General features: G+C 39.9%; 1 protein-coding gene across 2 annotated transcripts in view; it reads left to right on the top strand.

Moving 5' to 3' along the window:
• The window catches only part of UCHL5 (ubiquitin C-terminal hydrolase L5), a 29,836-nt gene extending 26,906 nt beyond the window's left edge, over positions 1-2,930 (top strand). For both annotated transcript variants that reach the window (XM_054038326.1, XM_054038327.1), the window contains one exon: positions 2,236-2,930. In XM_054038326.1, coding sequence (XP_053894301.1) covers positions 2,236-2,280 — 45 coding nt within the window. In that variant the 3' untranslated portion in view covers positions 2,281-2,930. The remainder of the gene's footprint in view (positions 1-2,235) is intronic.
• The last annotated feature ends 14,454 nt before the right edge of the window (positions 2,931-17,384 follow it).

The raw sequence follows: 17,384 nt of genomic DNA, 5'->3' as shown, positions 1-17,384 counted from the left end.
TTGAATTTTCTTGTTTTGAATTAAACTATATATTTTTCAATCTTGTGTTACCAACAATGTTGTATGGTTTTTGTATTAAGTTACATATTATGAGTTTGTTTCTCACTACTGAACTTCAGGGGTGACTTAGAGGATTCGTACAGGGCACAAAGAATTTTACTTCAGGGTCCTTTAGTTAGAGCCAAACCAGTTCAGTAGCAAGTGGCAATCAGAACTAGGTGCATGCACACCTTTTATACAAAGAACCACAGTTACTATATGGACAGGTAAATAATGTTTCTCAATATCATTTTAGTCTCTAAAATCCTGTATATAAAGGGAAGAGGTCAAGTAATGTGACATCAAGTTAAATGCCCCTAGGTGCTTATAAGATTTAATGTGAAAACCAGTGATGAGCTCCCAAAATCCTAATAACTGGTTCCCTACCAGGTCCTCGGCAGTGGGGGAGGGGACCTTCACTTGCTCCGGGTTTTCAGCGGCAGCTCCTTCACCCGGAGCAAGTGAAGACACTCCCATCCCCACCGAAGTGCCGCCGAAGACCCAGTAGGGAACCGCGTGGTGAGTACAAGCCCCACATGCCTGCCCCCCCCCCCATCTGACCCAACCCACTCCCTGCCCCGGACAGCCCCCCTCAGAACCCGCAACCCATCAACCACCCGCTCCTTGTCCCCTGACCACCCCCCACCCTAACTGCCCCCAGGACCCCACCCCCTACCCAACTCGCCCTGTCCCCTGACTGCCCCGACCCCATCCACCACCACCCCGACAGACCCTCAGAACTCCCCATGCCTACCCAACCCCCCGTCCCCTGACCGCCACCCCCAGAACCTCCGCTCCCTGCCCCTTATCCAACCCCCTCCTCCCAGTCCCTTACCATGCTGCTCAAAGCAGCAGGAGCTGCAGAGCTGCCCAGAGTGCTGGCGGTGTGGTGCACTGGAGCTCTGCAAGAGGGCAGGGGAAGCGGGGGAGGGGCTGGGGGAGCCTCCCCAGCTGGGAGCTCAGGTGGGCCGCAGTTGGCCCACCCACCGGCCCCTTTACAACCGGTTCTACACTGGCTCCTAAATTTAACAACCGGTTCTTGCGAATCAGCTCCAGCTCACCACTGGTGAAAACTGCCTCAAACTTGAGTGATTGAGACAATGAAGAAATTCTCACTCATATCTTTTTGACATATTCGGGTGATCCGTGTTTAAAGAAAGTTTAGCTTGATTTAGAGCTCCATATATACACATCAAGAGGAAAGTCACCCCTCAGAATTCTGTTGCTGATCTTAGTTTAGTGTGCAGCTACCACAGCAAATGATACGATGAATAACAAGATAGAAAATGAAGAGGGATTTCTATTTCAACAATGACAGATTTTTTTATTTATTTATTTATTTATTTATTTTGCATCCTAAGGGAAATGATTGCCTGTCTGATCTTCTCGCATAACTATTCAACACAACATTTTCTAGTTGAATATTGGTAAAAACCAAAATTTGCATATTAGTATTTTACTAAATGGCATTATGAAAACGATGTACCAGGCTGCAAGTTTGTCGCAAAACAATTGCGTTCATTTGTATGGAATGTAGACTTTTAACATGTTGTGGAAAACTGAGCAAGAAATTCTATTTGCAAATAACCTCGCTCTTAGTTTCTGTATTTTTCTTCCTCTGTGCTTCTTGATGATGAAGCAAAATACCGGTAAAAAGATCTTTGTTGCTTCAGAGCTCATAAACTGATTATTCTTCACCTGAGCTCATTTTCTGTTTGATTTATATGCTTCTTCCCACCACTCCAATTGTGATATTCATACAGAGGATTATGATTGTCAGGTGGAGAATAAACTGCATGAGCAGGTGATCTCCAGAATAATAAAAATCTTATTGTTCGATATCTCTCCTTTTTTATATGAAAAAAGATAGAAACTTAAGACTAAACTGTTTTTTAAGTAAAGTGTTGGTTTTTTTTCAGATTTTTCCACAAGGAGTCAAGAGGTCTTTAACCTGTTTTGTATTATATAAGTGTATGCCCAGAGATGATATTAAGGTTTAGTAACTGCATGTGCAGCATTCGACAAGCATCCAAATTTATGTTTAAAAGTGGCTTTTGTTACAGTAAAATATCATTTGTGTTCTATGTTCCAGGAGGTAACAGACAGGCATGTATATTTTGAGTTGTAGACAAAAGTAGGTAGTATTCTCATTGTAGTATAACATGCTTTTTTTTTTTTTTTTTTTTTTTTTTTTAGGCAAAAGAAAAACAGAATGCCAAGAAAGCTCAGGAGGCCAAGTGAAGATAATTTTGGAGGAAAAATATATACAATAATGTGCTTCTGACCTTGTTTTCATGAAACAAGCCTACAAGACTTTTCCATAAACTTTAAATTTGTCCAGCGCACGTTTGACAATTGTAACAGTTTGTCTTGTATCGTATGTACGGGTCTATAAATCTCCTCCCCTTGCATCATGTGCATGTAGTATCTACTAAGTAATGTTTAGAGTCTCTTGATCAAATTCCATTATTTAACAGTTGTAGCTGATCAATTCCTCATAGCTTATTGGGAAGTAGAACTGCCATTGTTGTAGATCTGAAAATGTGCAACTAATGTACCCATATATTTTAATCTCTTCCTAATGAAAATATTTACACCTTATCCCACGTTAAGGGACTTGGATTTCTAATGATGCAGAGAATGTCAGAATTTTAAAATAACGGTTGGGCTTTCTCTGTTCATCACCATTAACAGTTATTATAGTCTCTGACTCTCTTCACCAACTTCCCCCGTGTCTTTGTTTTTATGAACTTTGACTAATTTTTTACAGAATTGAAAAGTATGAATTTAGCTGTAAACCACTTGCAAAGACCAATGTGTAATCTCAAAATATCTGCATTGCTTTAGTAGAAAAGATAATAAATATTCCCATTTTTATTTTGGCAAACTTTCTTCAGGTGGTATTTTGTAGCCCTATCATTTGGTACTGTGACTGTTTTGGATAGGATAGTACTTGAAATCTTGGCTTCTTGGCCATATACATCAAACTTGCAACAAGGAAGTTCACCATTTGATTTCAGGAGGTAATATTTCTGGAGATGTGTTTATTCCACAGTTTTAGTTGTAAACCTTTTAAACATACTTTGGTAGGTTTGTGGGGGGGGTTTCTTGACCAGTAGGAGAGACCGATTTTGGGAGGGGCAGGTGGGGACTTAACCATATAAGAGAACTAAATGCATGGGAAAACTTAAAATACCAGAGTTTAAAAACAAAATTTCAGTGAAGACCTCAGTCCAGACCATGGGAAAACTAGCATTGCAATTACTCACTGATTTCACTAGCTCTGCTCTGCTAGTGAAATGATAAATCTGCTTTAAATCTCAAAGTGAGAGGAAGGTGTTTGTATTATAACATATGGTGATGCACTGTTAAAGTGGTTTGGTATTGTGGAACATATTTACAGGTCTTCTACTCTGTTTGCCTACCTGTACAGGATGGTTCCTGATAGTATAATCTGAACTGATTTACTCAGTCTGGTTTTGAATAAGACAGTGATTCTGCCACTAACCTAGGGAGAATTTCTCTCTCTCTCCTCCCTCCCCCTTCCCATTTCTTTTCCTCTTCAATCTAAAGTGTGTGTGTTTCATGACCAGGGCGGGCTCCGGCTTTTTTGCCACGCCAAGCAAAAAAAACTGTGGGGCGGCCGGAGCAGCAAAGCAGAAGGGGGAAAAAAAAAAACCTGCAGGGGGGCCGGAGCCAGGGTACAGGGGGATTCCCTATGCTGCAGACATGCAGCGGAGTGTGCGCCTGGTCTAGCGGGGGGAGGAGAAGGAAGCGGGGGGGGGGGGGGAAGAGAAGGGGCGGCCAGGACTTCAGCGGGGCGCTTGCCTCGCAACCCCTTCCACCATGCTGCCTACTAGTAGGGCTCTGCGCTGCTCAGGTTGGCTGGGAGGGAAGGACACGGGCTGCCCTGCTGAGTTTGCTGCAGGGTGCTCCGCGCCTCCGCTCCCTACAGGGCGGCCGGAGCGAAAAACCAAAAAGAAAAGCAGGGGAAGGGCGACCAGAATGCCGCCCGTTGGAATCTGCTGCCCCAAGCACGAGCTTGCTCAGCTGATGTCTGGAGCCGGCCCTGTTCGTGACATTCTCTTTTCTTTATTAATAGATTGTGCTTTATTCTGAAACTTTCCTCATTTTTTGGAGGAAGGTTGTGTGTTCAAAGCACATTGATTACAATGAATAAAATATTGTACTGTCTTTAAAAAGGCAGTATATAATGACAATATTAAATATGATTCAAAGGGGTAATGCATGCTAATTTTATGTTCAGTCCACTTTTGGTCCCCACCCAGAAGTCCTATTTAAGAAATACAGTAAAATCAATTCCGAGAAAAGAGACCAATGACTTAGAAAAGGAAGGCAGCATGTTTAAAACTGGTAAAAGAATATAGTTCTACATAACCTGCCTGCAGGCATACCTCCTTGGGCTGTAAGTTCCTTTGATTTTATATGCTTTGCAGGGCCAGGTCTGCTCTTTATTCAGGGAGATCTTTAAGGAAATATAGGAAATCATGCCTAAACTGCTACTGCAATGCTACTGGTCTCTGTGTCTCACAACTCCCTGTACGTGCAATGTCAGCAACACACACAAGTCCATGGGTTCCATGATGTTTTTTCCATCTTGGTTGTTCCTTTATCTCCATCCCTTTTTTGGATCCAAAGGCATTCTTATTACCAGGGCCAGAAGTTAACACTGTGTACTCCCTGTAGATGTTGATGTGGTATTTCTGCTACCTTAACCCATGGTGGTGGGGGAGAAGGGAAACCTGTGTACGGATTTTGCTAATTGCTTCGCTCCATCTGATGGAGGGAAGATTCTGCTGCTGCCTGCTTCCCTCATGCACGATGCTGAAGATTTATACTGTTCCACTTAAAAGTGAATGCTCTGTAGAAGTATAATAGCATCTTTTCTTTCCTGGCAGTGAGGAAACCCAGCTGAAATGAGGGAGGATGAGAGCTGGTGCCTCAGACTGGGACATGGGAGCCAATTTAATGGTTCAATATACAGATGTTCAAGTAAGCAACCAATGAGAACCACTAAGATGTCCAGAGTGCCCTGGACATCACTGACTCGTTTGCATCCTTTGCTTGGGATGGGAAGAAAATTTTCTTCATAGTGACAAGCCTCACTGGGATCAGGTTATGTTCAGAGCTCTATTTCTGCAGGGGAAAAAGTCTATTTCCATTTTTTTTTTTTTTTTTTTTTTTTTTTGGCCCCTTCTTTTTTTGGATTGAGGGGAAGGGGGGTTTGGGAAGGCTTTATTGAGGATTGGGTGGGGGAAGGATTGACTAGGGAGTGGCAAAAGTTATTATTGAAACTGGAAAAACATTAGTGGGTGTTGTGCACCAGCACCCTTCTGTCCAAATCTGTCCAAATATTTTTTTCTATCCCTATCCAACTCTATCTTGTGGATCTGCAGGGTGGGGAGAGGGTGTCAAGCTCAAGCTTGTAACAGACTCAGTTGCAGCCTTACTGTATTACTCCATGATCAAATAACCAGGAACTGTGTCTACACTAACCTAACTTTTGTATGGGGAAAAAACAATTCAATTAATGAAGTTGAGCATTTTTTTTAAGCTTAAGCCCATTGCCTTTTTATGTAATGCTATATATACCTTTTCTCCTGAACAAAAGCCTATTCTGACTATTTCAAAGGTTATTAGGGCCAATCAATAAAGTACTTTTCCTCAATGTGGACCTTAGTTTTAATTGCAGTACAAATAAGCTGCCTGCTTCAAGTCAAATGATAGACCACTGGCCATGGACGTGAATCACTTTTCCAGAGAGCAAGAACATAACAGCCATACTGCGTCAGAGTATGCAGTGGTTCATCTAGCCATGTAGCCTGTCTCTGATAGTGTCCAGAATCAGAGCTTCTTGGACAGATCCACCCCAGTCTTTCCCTTCTTCTAGTCAGAGGTTTAGGGTCAGCTGGAGCATGGGGTTACATCCCAGATCATCTTGGCTAATAGCCAATAATAGACCTATCCTCCGTGAACTTGTCTAGTTCTCTTCTGTACCTAGTGTTTCCTTTGCAACATCCCATGGCAATGAATTCCACAGGTTAATTGTGCATTGTATGTTTAAAAAACACAAAAACCCTTCTTGTTTGTATTAAACCTGTTGCTTATTAATTTCATCTGACGACCTGTGGCTTTTGTACTGTGGGAAAAAATTGAAACTTTAAAAACTGTATTATAAGCTGATCAAACAAAGGTGGCAAATTAGATTTTGCCTTCTTTAATTTAAAAGTGTGTTTTTCCTTCCTTCTGTATCCAGGATGGTGATAGCATTTCCGATTCTGGTTATGGAACAACTGGTTTCATCCAGGAGCTGTGGTTTCTGCTGGCATAAACAAATGAAAATTTGTTGTAGGCTTCCACAACCTGATGTATGTTGTCTATACTTAATATAAGCCTCATACGTTTAGTTTCTGTGAAGAATTCTGCCTGCTCTTGGTTTTTCCTGTCTCCATCAAAGAGCAGGCGCATTTTCAAAAATTCTGCTACTTGCTGAGAGGTGGTTGTTTTAAGCTCTCCTTGATCACACTGCATTGTGCTTTTGCTGCCCTTGTCAAATCTAATAATAACAAAGAATGCTTCCTTGTCTCTGTTAATGTCAAGGTTTCCTGACATTTGGTTCAGGTTTGGGTCATTCTTAATCCTGTTTCTTTCATTGTAATGTTCAAATGAGTTATGCCAGTTAATGTGTTAGTGACAGTCACCACACTTAAAAAGAGAAGTTTTTTGTATACCACATCAAATTAGTCTGAGTAATTTAGACATAATTTAAAATGTTTACAGAAATACACGAACTTAACTACATGTGAAAATACCCTAAAACTTCATATATTAGATGGTTGCGTGATGCATCCCCAGAAACCTTACAATATTTCACAGGAGGCTTGAGGTCAGCATGAAGGCTGTCCCAGAACAAATCTTCTAATGCCATATTATAAAATGATGGTATCTTTTCTTCCCCAGGTGTTTAAATACTTCCTTACTGCTAAGAAGTGCATTGACCTATATAATGAATTGAATGTAAATGAGTGTTTTAAAAATAGAACAGTATTCACTGAAAACAAAACTCTTAATAAATTGAGAATTTGAACAGACATGTAACCTGGCCACTTCCTTCAGAGGTAGAACTTTTTATTACTGTGAATTTTTTAAAGTCATCTGCAGCATGTATGTACAAAGGGATTGTGGGAGGGGATGAGATTCCATTCATTGAAATCAAAATGTGTTTTGTGCCTCCTTACTTTGTGAATAAGTGATTAGCTGATAGATGCATCTAGTTAAAAATGCAGTAGCCTGTTTTTTTATAAGATGGGATAATGGGATGGAACTATCAGTCTTAAAGCATATTGTTCTCTTAGGGCAACATCCTAATTCTTAGCCAATGGAGAACAGTAATATTTTTTCCCAGTTCTTTAATCCAGAGAAAGATATTGGTCACATGGGAGCCAGATGACTTCTGGACTTGCTCCAAGAGAATGGAGAAGAAAATATAATTTAAAATAATTTAACACAAGCTTCCCCAGAATGGAAACAAAGTATTAGATGACAGTCCTGATTCAGACAGTGAGGGCATTAGCAGGGCACACCATTGTGTTAGAAAAGTAAACAGATTTTAGAAAAGAAAAACTGGAAAACAAGTATAAAGCTAGTATTAAGTATGTTTAGAAGTTTATACTAATCTACATGTTAAAAAAACTGACCTCCCATTAGCAGTTGCTGAGTTCATATAACATCTTAAATCTCCATATAAACAAACCCTCACTGACTATGCAGATAGATACGAGATCTAGCTAAACATATTTTTCTAAGGTTTCAGAGGGGTAGCTGTGTTAGTTTGTATCAGCAAAGATATTGAGGAGTCCTTGTGGCACCTTAGAGACTAACAAATTTATTTGGGCATAAGCTTTCGTGGGCTAAAACCCACTTCATCGGATGCATGGAGTGAAAAATACAGTAAGCAGAACATATATTACAGCACATGAAAAGATGGGAGTTGCATTACCAAGTGTGTGGGGGTGAGGGGGTCCGTACTAATGAGGCCAATTCAATTAAGGTGGAAGTGGCCTATTCTCAACAGTTGACAAGAAGGGGTGAATATCAAGAGAGGGAAAATTACTTTTGTAGTGCTAATGAGGCCAATGCAATCAAGGTGGATATCGCCCATTTCCAACAGTTGACAAGAATGTGAGTATCAGCAGAGGGAAAATTACTTTTTGTAGTTACGAAGAAACTGCAGAACTGGAAGTAGTTTGCAAACTGAACACCATCAAATTAAGCCTGAATAAAGACTGTGAGTGAATGGGTCACTACAAAAAGTAATTTTCCTTCTGCCAATAACATAAGAACATAAGAAAGGCCGTACCGGGTCAGACCAAAGGTCCATCTAGCCCAGTATCCTGTCTCCCGGCAGTGGCCAATGCCAGGTGCCCCAGAGGGAGTGAACCTAACAGGCAATGATCAAGTGATCTCTCCCCTGCCATCCATCTCCATCCTCTGACAGACAGAGGCTAGGGACACCATCCCTTACCCGTCCTGGCTAATAGCCACTAATGGACTTAACCACCATGAATTTATCCAGTTTTCTCTCAAACTCTGTCATAGTCCTAGCCTTCACAACCTTCTCAGGCAAGGAGTTCCACAAGTTGACTGTGCGCTGCGTAAAGAACTACTTCCTTTTATTTGTTTTAAACCTGCTGCCTATTAATTTGATTTGGTGGCCCCTAGTTCTTATATTATGGGAATAAGTAAATAACTTTTCCTTATCCACTTTCTCCACATCACTCATGATTTTATATACCTCTATCATATCCCCCCTTAGTCTCCTCTTTTCCAAGCTGAAGAGTCCTCGCCTCTTTAATCTCTCCTCATATGGGACCCGTTCCAAACCCTTAATCATTTTAGTTGCCCTTTTCTGAACCTTTTCTAGTGCCAGTATATCTTTTTTGAGATGAGGAGATCACATCTGTACGCAGTATTTGAGATGAGGGCGTACCATTGATTTATATAAGGGCAATAATATATTCTCAGTCTTATTCTCTATCCCCTTTTTAATGATTCCTAACATCCTGTTTGCTTTTTTGACCGCCTCTGCACACTGCGTGGACATTTTCAGAGAACTATCCACGATGACTCCAAGATCTTTTTCCTGACTTGTTGTAGCTAAATTAGCCCCCCATCATATTGTATGTATAGTTGGGGTTATTTTTTCCAGTGTGCATTACTTTACATTTATCCACATTAAATTTCATTTGCCATTTTGTTTGCCCAATCACTTAGTTTTGTTGAGATCTTTTTGAAGTTCTTCACAGTCTGCTTTGGTCTTAACTATCTTGAGCAGTTTAGTATCATCTGCAAACTTTGCCACCTCACTGTTTACACCTTTCTCCAAATCATTTATGAATAAGTTGAATAGGATCGGTCCGAGGACTGACCCTTGGGGAACACCACTAGTTACCCCGCTCCATTTTGAGAATTTACCATTTATTCCTACCCTTTGTTCCCTCTCTTTTAACCAGTTCTCAATCCATGAAAGGACCTTCCCGTTTATCCTATGGCACCTTAATTTACATAAGAGCCTTTGGTGAGGGACCTTGTCAAAGGCTTTCTGGAAATCTAAGTACACCATGTCCACTGGATCCCCCTTGTCCACATGTTTGTTGACCCCTTCAAAGAATTCTAATAGATTAGTAAGACACAATTTCCCTTTACAGAAACCATGTTGACTATTGCTCAACAGTTTGTTTTTCTGTGTCGGACAATTTTATTCTTAACTATTGTTTCGACTAATTTGCCCGGTACAGACGATAGACTTACCGGTCTGTAATTGCCAGGATCACCTCTAGAGCCCTTTTTAAATATTGGCGTTACATTAGCTAACTTCCAGTCATTGGGTACAGAAGCCGATTTAAAGGACAGGTTACAAACCTTAGTTAACAGTTCCGCAACTTCACATTTGAGTTCTTTCAGAACTCTTGGGTGAATGCCATCTGGTCCCGGTGACTTGTTAATGTTAAGTTTATCAATTAATTCCAAAACCTCCTCTCGTGACACTTCAATCCGTGACAGTTCCTCAGATTTGTCACCTACAAAAGCCAGCTCAGGTTTGGGAATCTCCCTAACATCCTCAGCCGTGAAGACTGAAGCAAAGAATCCATTTAGTTTCTCCGCAATGACTTTATCGTCTTTAAGCGCTCCTTTTGTATCTCGATCATCAAGGGGCCCCACTGGTTGTTTAGCAGGCTTCCTGCTTCTGATGTACTTAAAAAACATTTTGTTATTACCTTTGGAATTTTTGGCTAGCCATTCTTCAAACTCCTCTTTGGCTTTTCTTATTACATTCTTGCACTTAATTTGGCTGCGTTTATGCTCCTTTCTATTTGTCTCACTAGGATTTGACTTCCACTTTTTAAAGGAAGTCTTTTTATCTCTCATTGCTTCTTTTACATGGTTGTTAAGCCACGGTGGCTCTCTTTTAGTTCTTTTACTGTGTTTCTTAATTTGGGGTATACATTGAAGTTGGGCCTCTATTATGGTGTCTTTAAAAAGCGCCCATGCAGCTTGCAGGGATTTCACTTTAGTCACTGTACCTTTTAACTTCTGTTTAACTAACCCCCTCATTTTTGCATAGTTCCCCCTTTTGAAATTAAATGCCACAGTGTTGGGCTGTTGAGATGGTCTTCCCACCACAGGGATGTTGAACGCTATTGTATTATGGTCACTATTTCCAAGCGGTCCTGCTATAGTTACCTCTTGGACCAGCTCCTGCGCTCCACTCAGGACTAAATCTAGAGTTGCCTCTCCCCTTGTGGGTTCCCGTACCAGCTGCTCCATGAAGCAGTCATTTAAATTATTGAGAAATTTTATCTCTGCATTTCGTCCTGAAGTGAAATGTTCCCAGTCAATATGGGGATAATTGAAATCCCCCACTATTATTGAGTTCTTAATTTTGATAGCCTCTCTAATTTCCCTTAGCATTTCATCATCACTATCACCATCCTGGTCAGGTGGTCGATAATAGATCCCTAATGTTATATTCTTATTAGAGCATGAAATTTCTATCCATAGAGATTCTATGGAACATGCGGATTTGCTTAAGATTTTTACTTCATTTGATTATGCATTTTCTTTCATAGAAGTGGGTTTTAGCCCATGAAAGCTTATGCCTATATAAATTTGTTAGTCTCTAAGGTGCCATGAGGACTCCTTGATTTTTTTTTTTTTTAAAGGTTCATTGGAGTCTCTTCAGTAACTGAGTATTACTGATAGAGTACTCTAACTCCTTTTAATGTCCATATCTGTTGTAGTATGTATAAACCAATTGCTGCATCAGCTATTTAACTGTATTAACCAATTTTATATATTTTAATTATGCAGTATATGTGATATAGTGTGTATGGCTACTTAAAGGCTGTTTCACGGGATACAATCAAAGACAAGGTCATTTCAGGGACTGAATGATGAAAATCATTTAAAACCATTAATCTTAGGTGTTTTTCTATTACTAACATTATTAGGTAATCTAATCTATTTTCCTGTCTGTATAGAATTCTTCTCTACAGCGTGTTCTCTGGTACTTTGTCAAATCTAGTTTTAATTTACTTGATTGGTGGGGATTTCATATATCGCTCTGTGTCAGAAAGGGTTTCCTTATATTTAGGTCCCATTTTAAGTTGAAATTCATGAAACCCCCTCCTTTAAAATCATTCTTAAAAAAAACTACTAGTTACAGGAATCTTTCCTGCCTTCCTTCCCACATTTCCTCACTCTCCCTTTTCTAAAAGTTTGTTCCACATCTTGTTCAGTTATTTGTCTTTTGGGGTGGGTAGGGAACACCTTTAGGCCCTGATCCTGCAAACATATCTGCATATGTGAACCCTTAATTCTCCTGCAGAGTGCTACTGAAATCCATGAGATTATGCATGGGAGTAAACAATAGTGCATGTGGATCTATTTTCAGGATTAGGCCCTTAGACTGCAAGCTCTTTTAAGCATTTTTCTGTTAGTTAATCTTTAAGTACCACCCTGTTGTTAATAATAATTAATAATAATAATAATAAATATTCCTTTGTTTAATTTCTCCCCATTTGTCAAGACTGATTCCCAACTCTGGCACTTTGAGTGCAGAAGGTGGGGGCCCACAAGGATTCTAAATATTAATACCAGCCTGGCATGGCTAGTATTAAACATCCAAGGTTACAGCTTCTCTCTTTTTTTTTTTTTTTTTTTTTTTTTTAAAAGTCCAGTGGCACCTTGAAGACTAACAGATTTATTTGGGCATAAGTTTCGTGGGTAAAAAACTTCACTTCTCTGACCTGGGAGGGGTAGATGCTGCCATCACCCAAGTGCAAAAAACCTCTTTTGACCCAGGAAGGTGCACTTGGGAATTCCTCCCTATGGGGTACCCTCTAGCCCTTTCATATACACCCTCCTCCTCCGGGAAAGAGCGGAGAAAGAAAACAAAGGAAATCAGCTGTTGCCACCAGCTAATTAAACAACATATGCACAAACCTCTTAGGACACAAAAAACCCAATCCTGTTCTTAAAAAAGGTAAATTTTATTAAAAACAAAAAGAAAGAAAATACATCTGGAACTTAGGCTATGGCTAGATTTAAAAAGAGCAAATATAATAATTAAGCAGCAAGAATGGTTTTCTTGAGGTCCAGCTTAAGGATTACAAACAAACAAAAAAAAAGCACCTGGGGTTAGCACAGAGGTCAGGGGCAGCTATGTGTATTTTGCTGCCCCAAGCATGTCAGTAAGGCAGGCTTCGGCGGAATGCCTGCGGGAGGTCCGCTGGTAATGCGGATTTGGCGGCATGCCTGCGGGAGGTTCGCCGGTCCCGCACCTTTGGCGTACCCACCGCCGAAATGCCACTGAAATCGTGGGACCGGCAGACCTCCCGCAGGCATGCTGCCGAAGACGGCCTGACTGCTGCCCTCAGGGCGACCAGCACGCTGCCCCCCACGGCTTGCTGCCCCAGGCATGTGTTTGGTGCGCTGGTGCCTGGAGCTGCCCCTGACAGGTGCTACAGAAGCCTTACAGAAATAAAAGAAACCTAGTCACATCTTTCTAGACATTTCCTGATCTACTTACATATCTGGGGTTTCAAACTGAGGAGTTTCTAGGTATGAGCTGATGATTTTTCATACCAGGTCTACAGCTTTTTACAGCATAGCTCAAGCCCTATCTTTGCTCTGTCCCCTCTCTCTTGAGAACGACAGACAGACAAGGGGAGTTTTTTCCTCAATTTTAAAAGTTCTAGCCCTCCATTGGCCCATTGGCTCTTTTGGTCAGGTGCCCACTCCCTTCCTTTTACCTATGGGCTTTTTTTTTTTTTTTTTTTTAACTCTTTACAAGTAAAGCAAGTAGAGAACAGCTACTACCAGGGATTTTATAGCTAACTGGCTGGCTGCCCATAAAAGGGAGCTGCCCCACTCCCTTTCATTTATCACACCATTACTCCTAGTTATGGAGATACATATATATTTTAAAGGCATGATCTTTAGGCACTTCATTACAATATAATTAAATATAGAAAAGCAATATCACCATAGAGTGAGTGCAGGGAAAAAAAACATAGGACATATTTACCTCAAACCTTCAGGAGTTAATCTTCCATCCTTGATGTTTTGTAATGTTTTTTTGACACCCCAATTTTTTTTTGTTTGGGTATATGCTAGAGGCATAGCCCTGCACTTAAGAAATACTTGTCAGAGAGACTCAGGTGGTGAACAGACTTTACAAGCGATTTACTCGGCTTCTGAAAAGCTCTACTCTGCAATTGAAAATACAGCATTTCTTCCAAGATCTAATGGCCTCTATGTTCACTTAAACAAAACTGCTAAAACTCTCTTTAGTAGTACCATCTGGTGATTCCCAATAATATTACACCATTCCAGTTTGTAAAACTTAGGTGTTTGTAATTTCTAGGTTTATGCAACAGAAAAACAATTTAATGTAAAGATAAACAACTAATTGTCAGGGAAATATTACAGTAACAGATGCTTATGGAGAATGGACAATACTTTCCAATGCCTCCAAAAACCTTTGTCATCTGGACACAAGTGTTTTATGCTCTGGGATGGATCTTGAAGGACTAAGCAACTTTAGCTCCCATTGCGATCAATATTCATATGAATCCACAGTCTTCTGTTCTAGAAGAATTAAAAATAATACATATGCATGTATTGTTTCAGACCACAGAACATTGTACAGGAGTAGTCCCTTTGCAATCAATGAGACTCTCTGTAAATAGTTAGCCATCAACAGCGTTGAGAACCTAGTTACTTATTGAGTACAGTGCAAATGCCTTTGTTAGTTATTGGACCTTAGATTAACAGCTATGATTATTATTGTTAAAATTGCCTTGTTTCCATGCAGTCTTAATGTCAATGTGAAAAAGAATCCCAGAAGTGCTGTCAAATTCTCAGTGAGTTGAAATACATTGTGAACTTTGTGTAAATATCTGCTGCTGACTCTATTTGAGTTCAAAGGCATTAAAAGTACTTTGTTGCACTAGATGCAACCTTTTACAGAAGCCATTCGTAGAGTCCAGGAGAAATTGGAATAATTCATGTTACTTAACAAAAAATCATTCTATTAAGGGTTAAAAATACCAATGAACAATACAATTTTTATAGTGGTGGAGCAAAGAAGGGTAATATTAAAAACATGCTGAGGAGGTGGATTTAGGGGACTTGGGTTCATTTCCTGGCTCTTCCTGTGTGGTCTTGGGCAAGGTATTAATCTCTTTGTGCTTCAGTTTCCCCATCTGTAACATAGGGGTGATAAAATTTATTTATCTTCTCTGTTTAGGTTGTAAGCTCTTTGGGGTAAGGTATGTCTCTTACTATGAGTGTGTACAGTGCTTAGCACAATGAGAGCCTATCTTGGCTGGGGCTTCTTGTAATGTGTCACATAATTGTCAAATATTAATAAAATCAGCTGTAAAGAAAACAGTAAAGTTCTTATATTAGCATATACTACTTTTATATACACCTGCAGGGGCTTTTAAATTGCAGTTGTTGGTAGGTAGTGTGATCTTTAATCCACTTCAGCGGCAATGGAGCAATGTAAGGAGCTCTGAATATGCTGTCTGGCATTTATTTTATCTTTTGATGTCAAGAAATAGTTTGTTTACAAAAGTAGTGATAACACTGTGAAAGGCATTCATGAAGAATTACGATTGGCTTTTGTCCTTTTAATAGAGTCTGACACTGACGTGGTGTTCTCTGTTATGTGCAATATCCACAACTACTGCAAAAAGCAATTCAACCATGGAGACTCTGTCTGTTCTGGATAATCTCACTTCCCTTTACTAACAACATCTAGTGGAGCTTATTCTATTGAAGGTATTTTCCATGTGTACCAATGAAAATACAGTTATCTTACCCTGATAAGCAAGTGTTTCCCCCAGTTTGTACAGTTTTGGGGGCCTTTAATTACACTAGTTGAAGGCAATGTTAATGTTTTGATTGATTTTTAACTGCTTGGGTGACATCTCAGACAGGAACAGAGCACCTTCTGAAACTTTATCAGCACCAGATATTTACAGTTCAATAAATGAAAAATAGTCATCTTAAGCAAATATTTTTCTTAATTTGGCTAATGTTTAAATGAGTGGATATGAAACACCTGCAAACCATTACCTGAATACAAAGAATTATCTGTGCTTTTAACTTCAGGGAGTGCTTTTTATTTGAGGGGAATAATGACACTCTCCACATACACACACACACACATTTGGCTTGTTTCTCACAATAGATACCCAGTGAGGACCAAAGGATATTGTTTCCTCAACCAGTCAGATTCCCCTATGCTCGAATGATTTTACCTTAATGGGTAATTTTTAACCAGCTGCATGAATGAAATCAAGACCAAAGCAGTTATAAAATAGAACAGATTTAATATGCCCCATAGGGTTTATTAAACTATCTCACTATACACTATTGATGGCTATGATTGATGCCAAATGGTGAATAAAGATAGCAAGAAGTACAAAAGTGTGTATGTTGTTAGGCTAGTGGTATTCAAAGTGCCCTTCTAGTCTACTACTGCACATGCTTGCTTGACATGTTTCTGTTAGAATGCATCTCACTAATTTTAAATTCCATTTTAATAAAATAAATCACTGTTCTGGCTTATGGAAAATACCTTTCCACTAGAAAAAGCTGTGTCCAATAGAAGTGCAAGTCCTGTGCTCTGAAGTCCTATAGATAGGCTTGGTAGAATTTGATTTTAGGGGGGTTTATTTTTTATAATTTTGATGGATATCAATGATTATCTTTAAGCATTTTTAAATATTTTAATCAATTTAAATTCAGTTGCACAAAATTATGGGTTTTAAGCATTTTCCCCCCAATGTTTATCTATTTAAATTTTCACTGTTGCAGGAAATTATGGAGGGCTCAGAAAATGAGGGGGCAGGTCAATTATTTAATAACCGCAGACTTGAAGATTCAAAAAGTTAAAGCTTTATAACAGTTAAAACATGAACTGTCAACAGCATGTCAACATTTTAGCCTTAAATCAAACTCAAATTCTCAAGCAGAATTTTTTTTTTTTTTTTAACTTTACCTATCTGTACATTTAGATTATTATTGATGGAAATATTTGTTCATTGGTTTGCATGTGTATGGCAAAATCAATGTTTACCAACATTTACCAATAAAAATAGTATCCTTTCAAGCCTACCTATAGAGTAAGGAGCTGGTTATTGACATGTGTTGGTGAACAGGAAGAAGAGCAGTCCAGAATTGCCTGAGAACTCCAGAGCGGGGCAGAGACTCCATAGGAGAAGGAGCTCTTTACTGGCATCTGTTGGTGAGCAAGGGCAAGTGAGTGAATGAGTTCTTATCTGCACTTCAGTTCAGTTAGCATTTTGGCTAAAATACAGTTAAGTTTTTTGTGTTGGGGACCAATAAAATGCTATAGACCCTGGTGGGAAATGAAAGGACCAGAAACTGCACCAGCTGTGCCTGAGGTGAAGGGTAGAGGATCTTCATCGCTGTCCTAAATGCCAGAGGCGTAATGGGAAGTTCTCTCCCCCTGCCCAAAGTATTTAACAATAGTCCCAACCCCAGTCCTCCTCTTGCAGTTGTGAGTGACTAATGCATTCTACCTACTTCCCTTCTCCCCAGTTTTTTGTCCAGAGTCAGAAGAGTCCAGGAATTCTGTCAAGTTAGTCTCCAGCCTCCAAAGACTGGAGTAAGGCATAGTTGAACCTGGATAGGGAGAGAGAAGAAAGATGTTCATATTTTCTATGGAGTCTGCCTCTCTGGCAGTAAGGACTCTGTTAAGGGTCCTCTGTACTATTGATTCCTTTCCA

The sequence above is a fragment of the Malaclemys terrapin genome, chromosome 8 (genome assembly GCF_027887155.1).
Source record: "Malaclemys terrapin pileata isolate rMalTer1 chromosome 8, rMalTer1.hap1, whole genome shotgun sequence".
Classification (NCBI taxonomy): Eukaryota; Metazoa; Chordata; order Testudines; family Emydidae; genus Malaclemys; species Malaclemys terrapin.
Note: the sequence above shows the minus strand (reverse complement) of the source record. Positions and strands in the feature narration are given on the sequence as shown.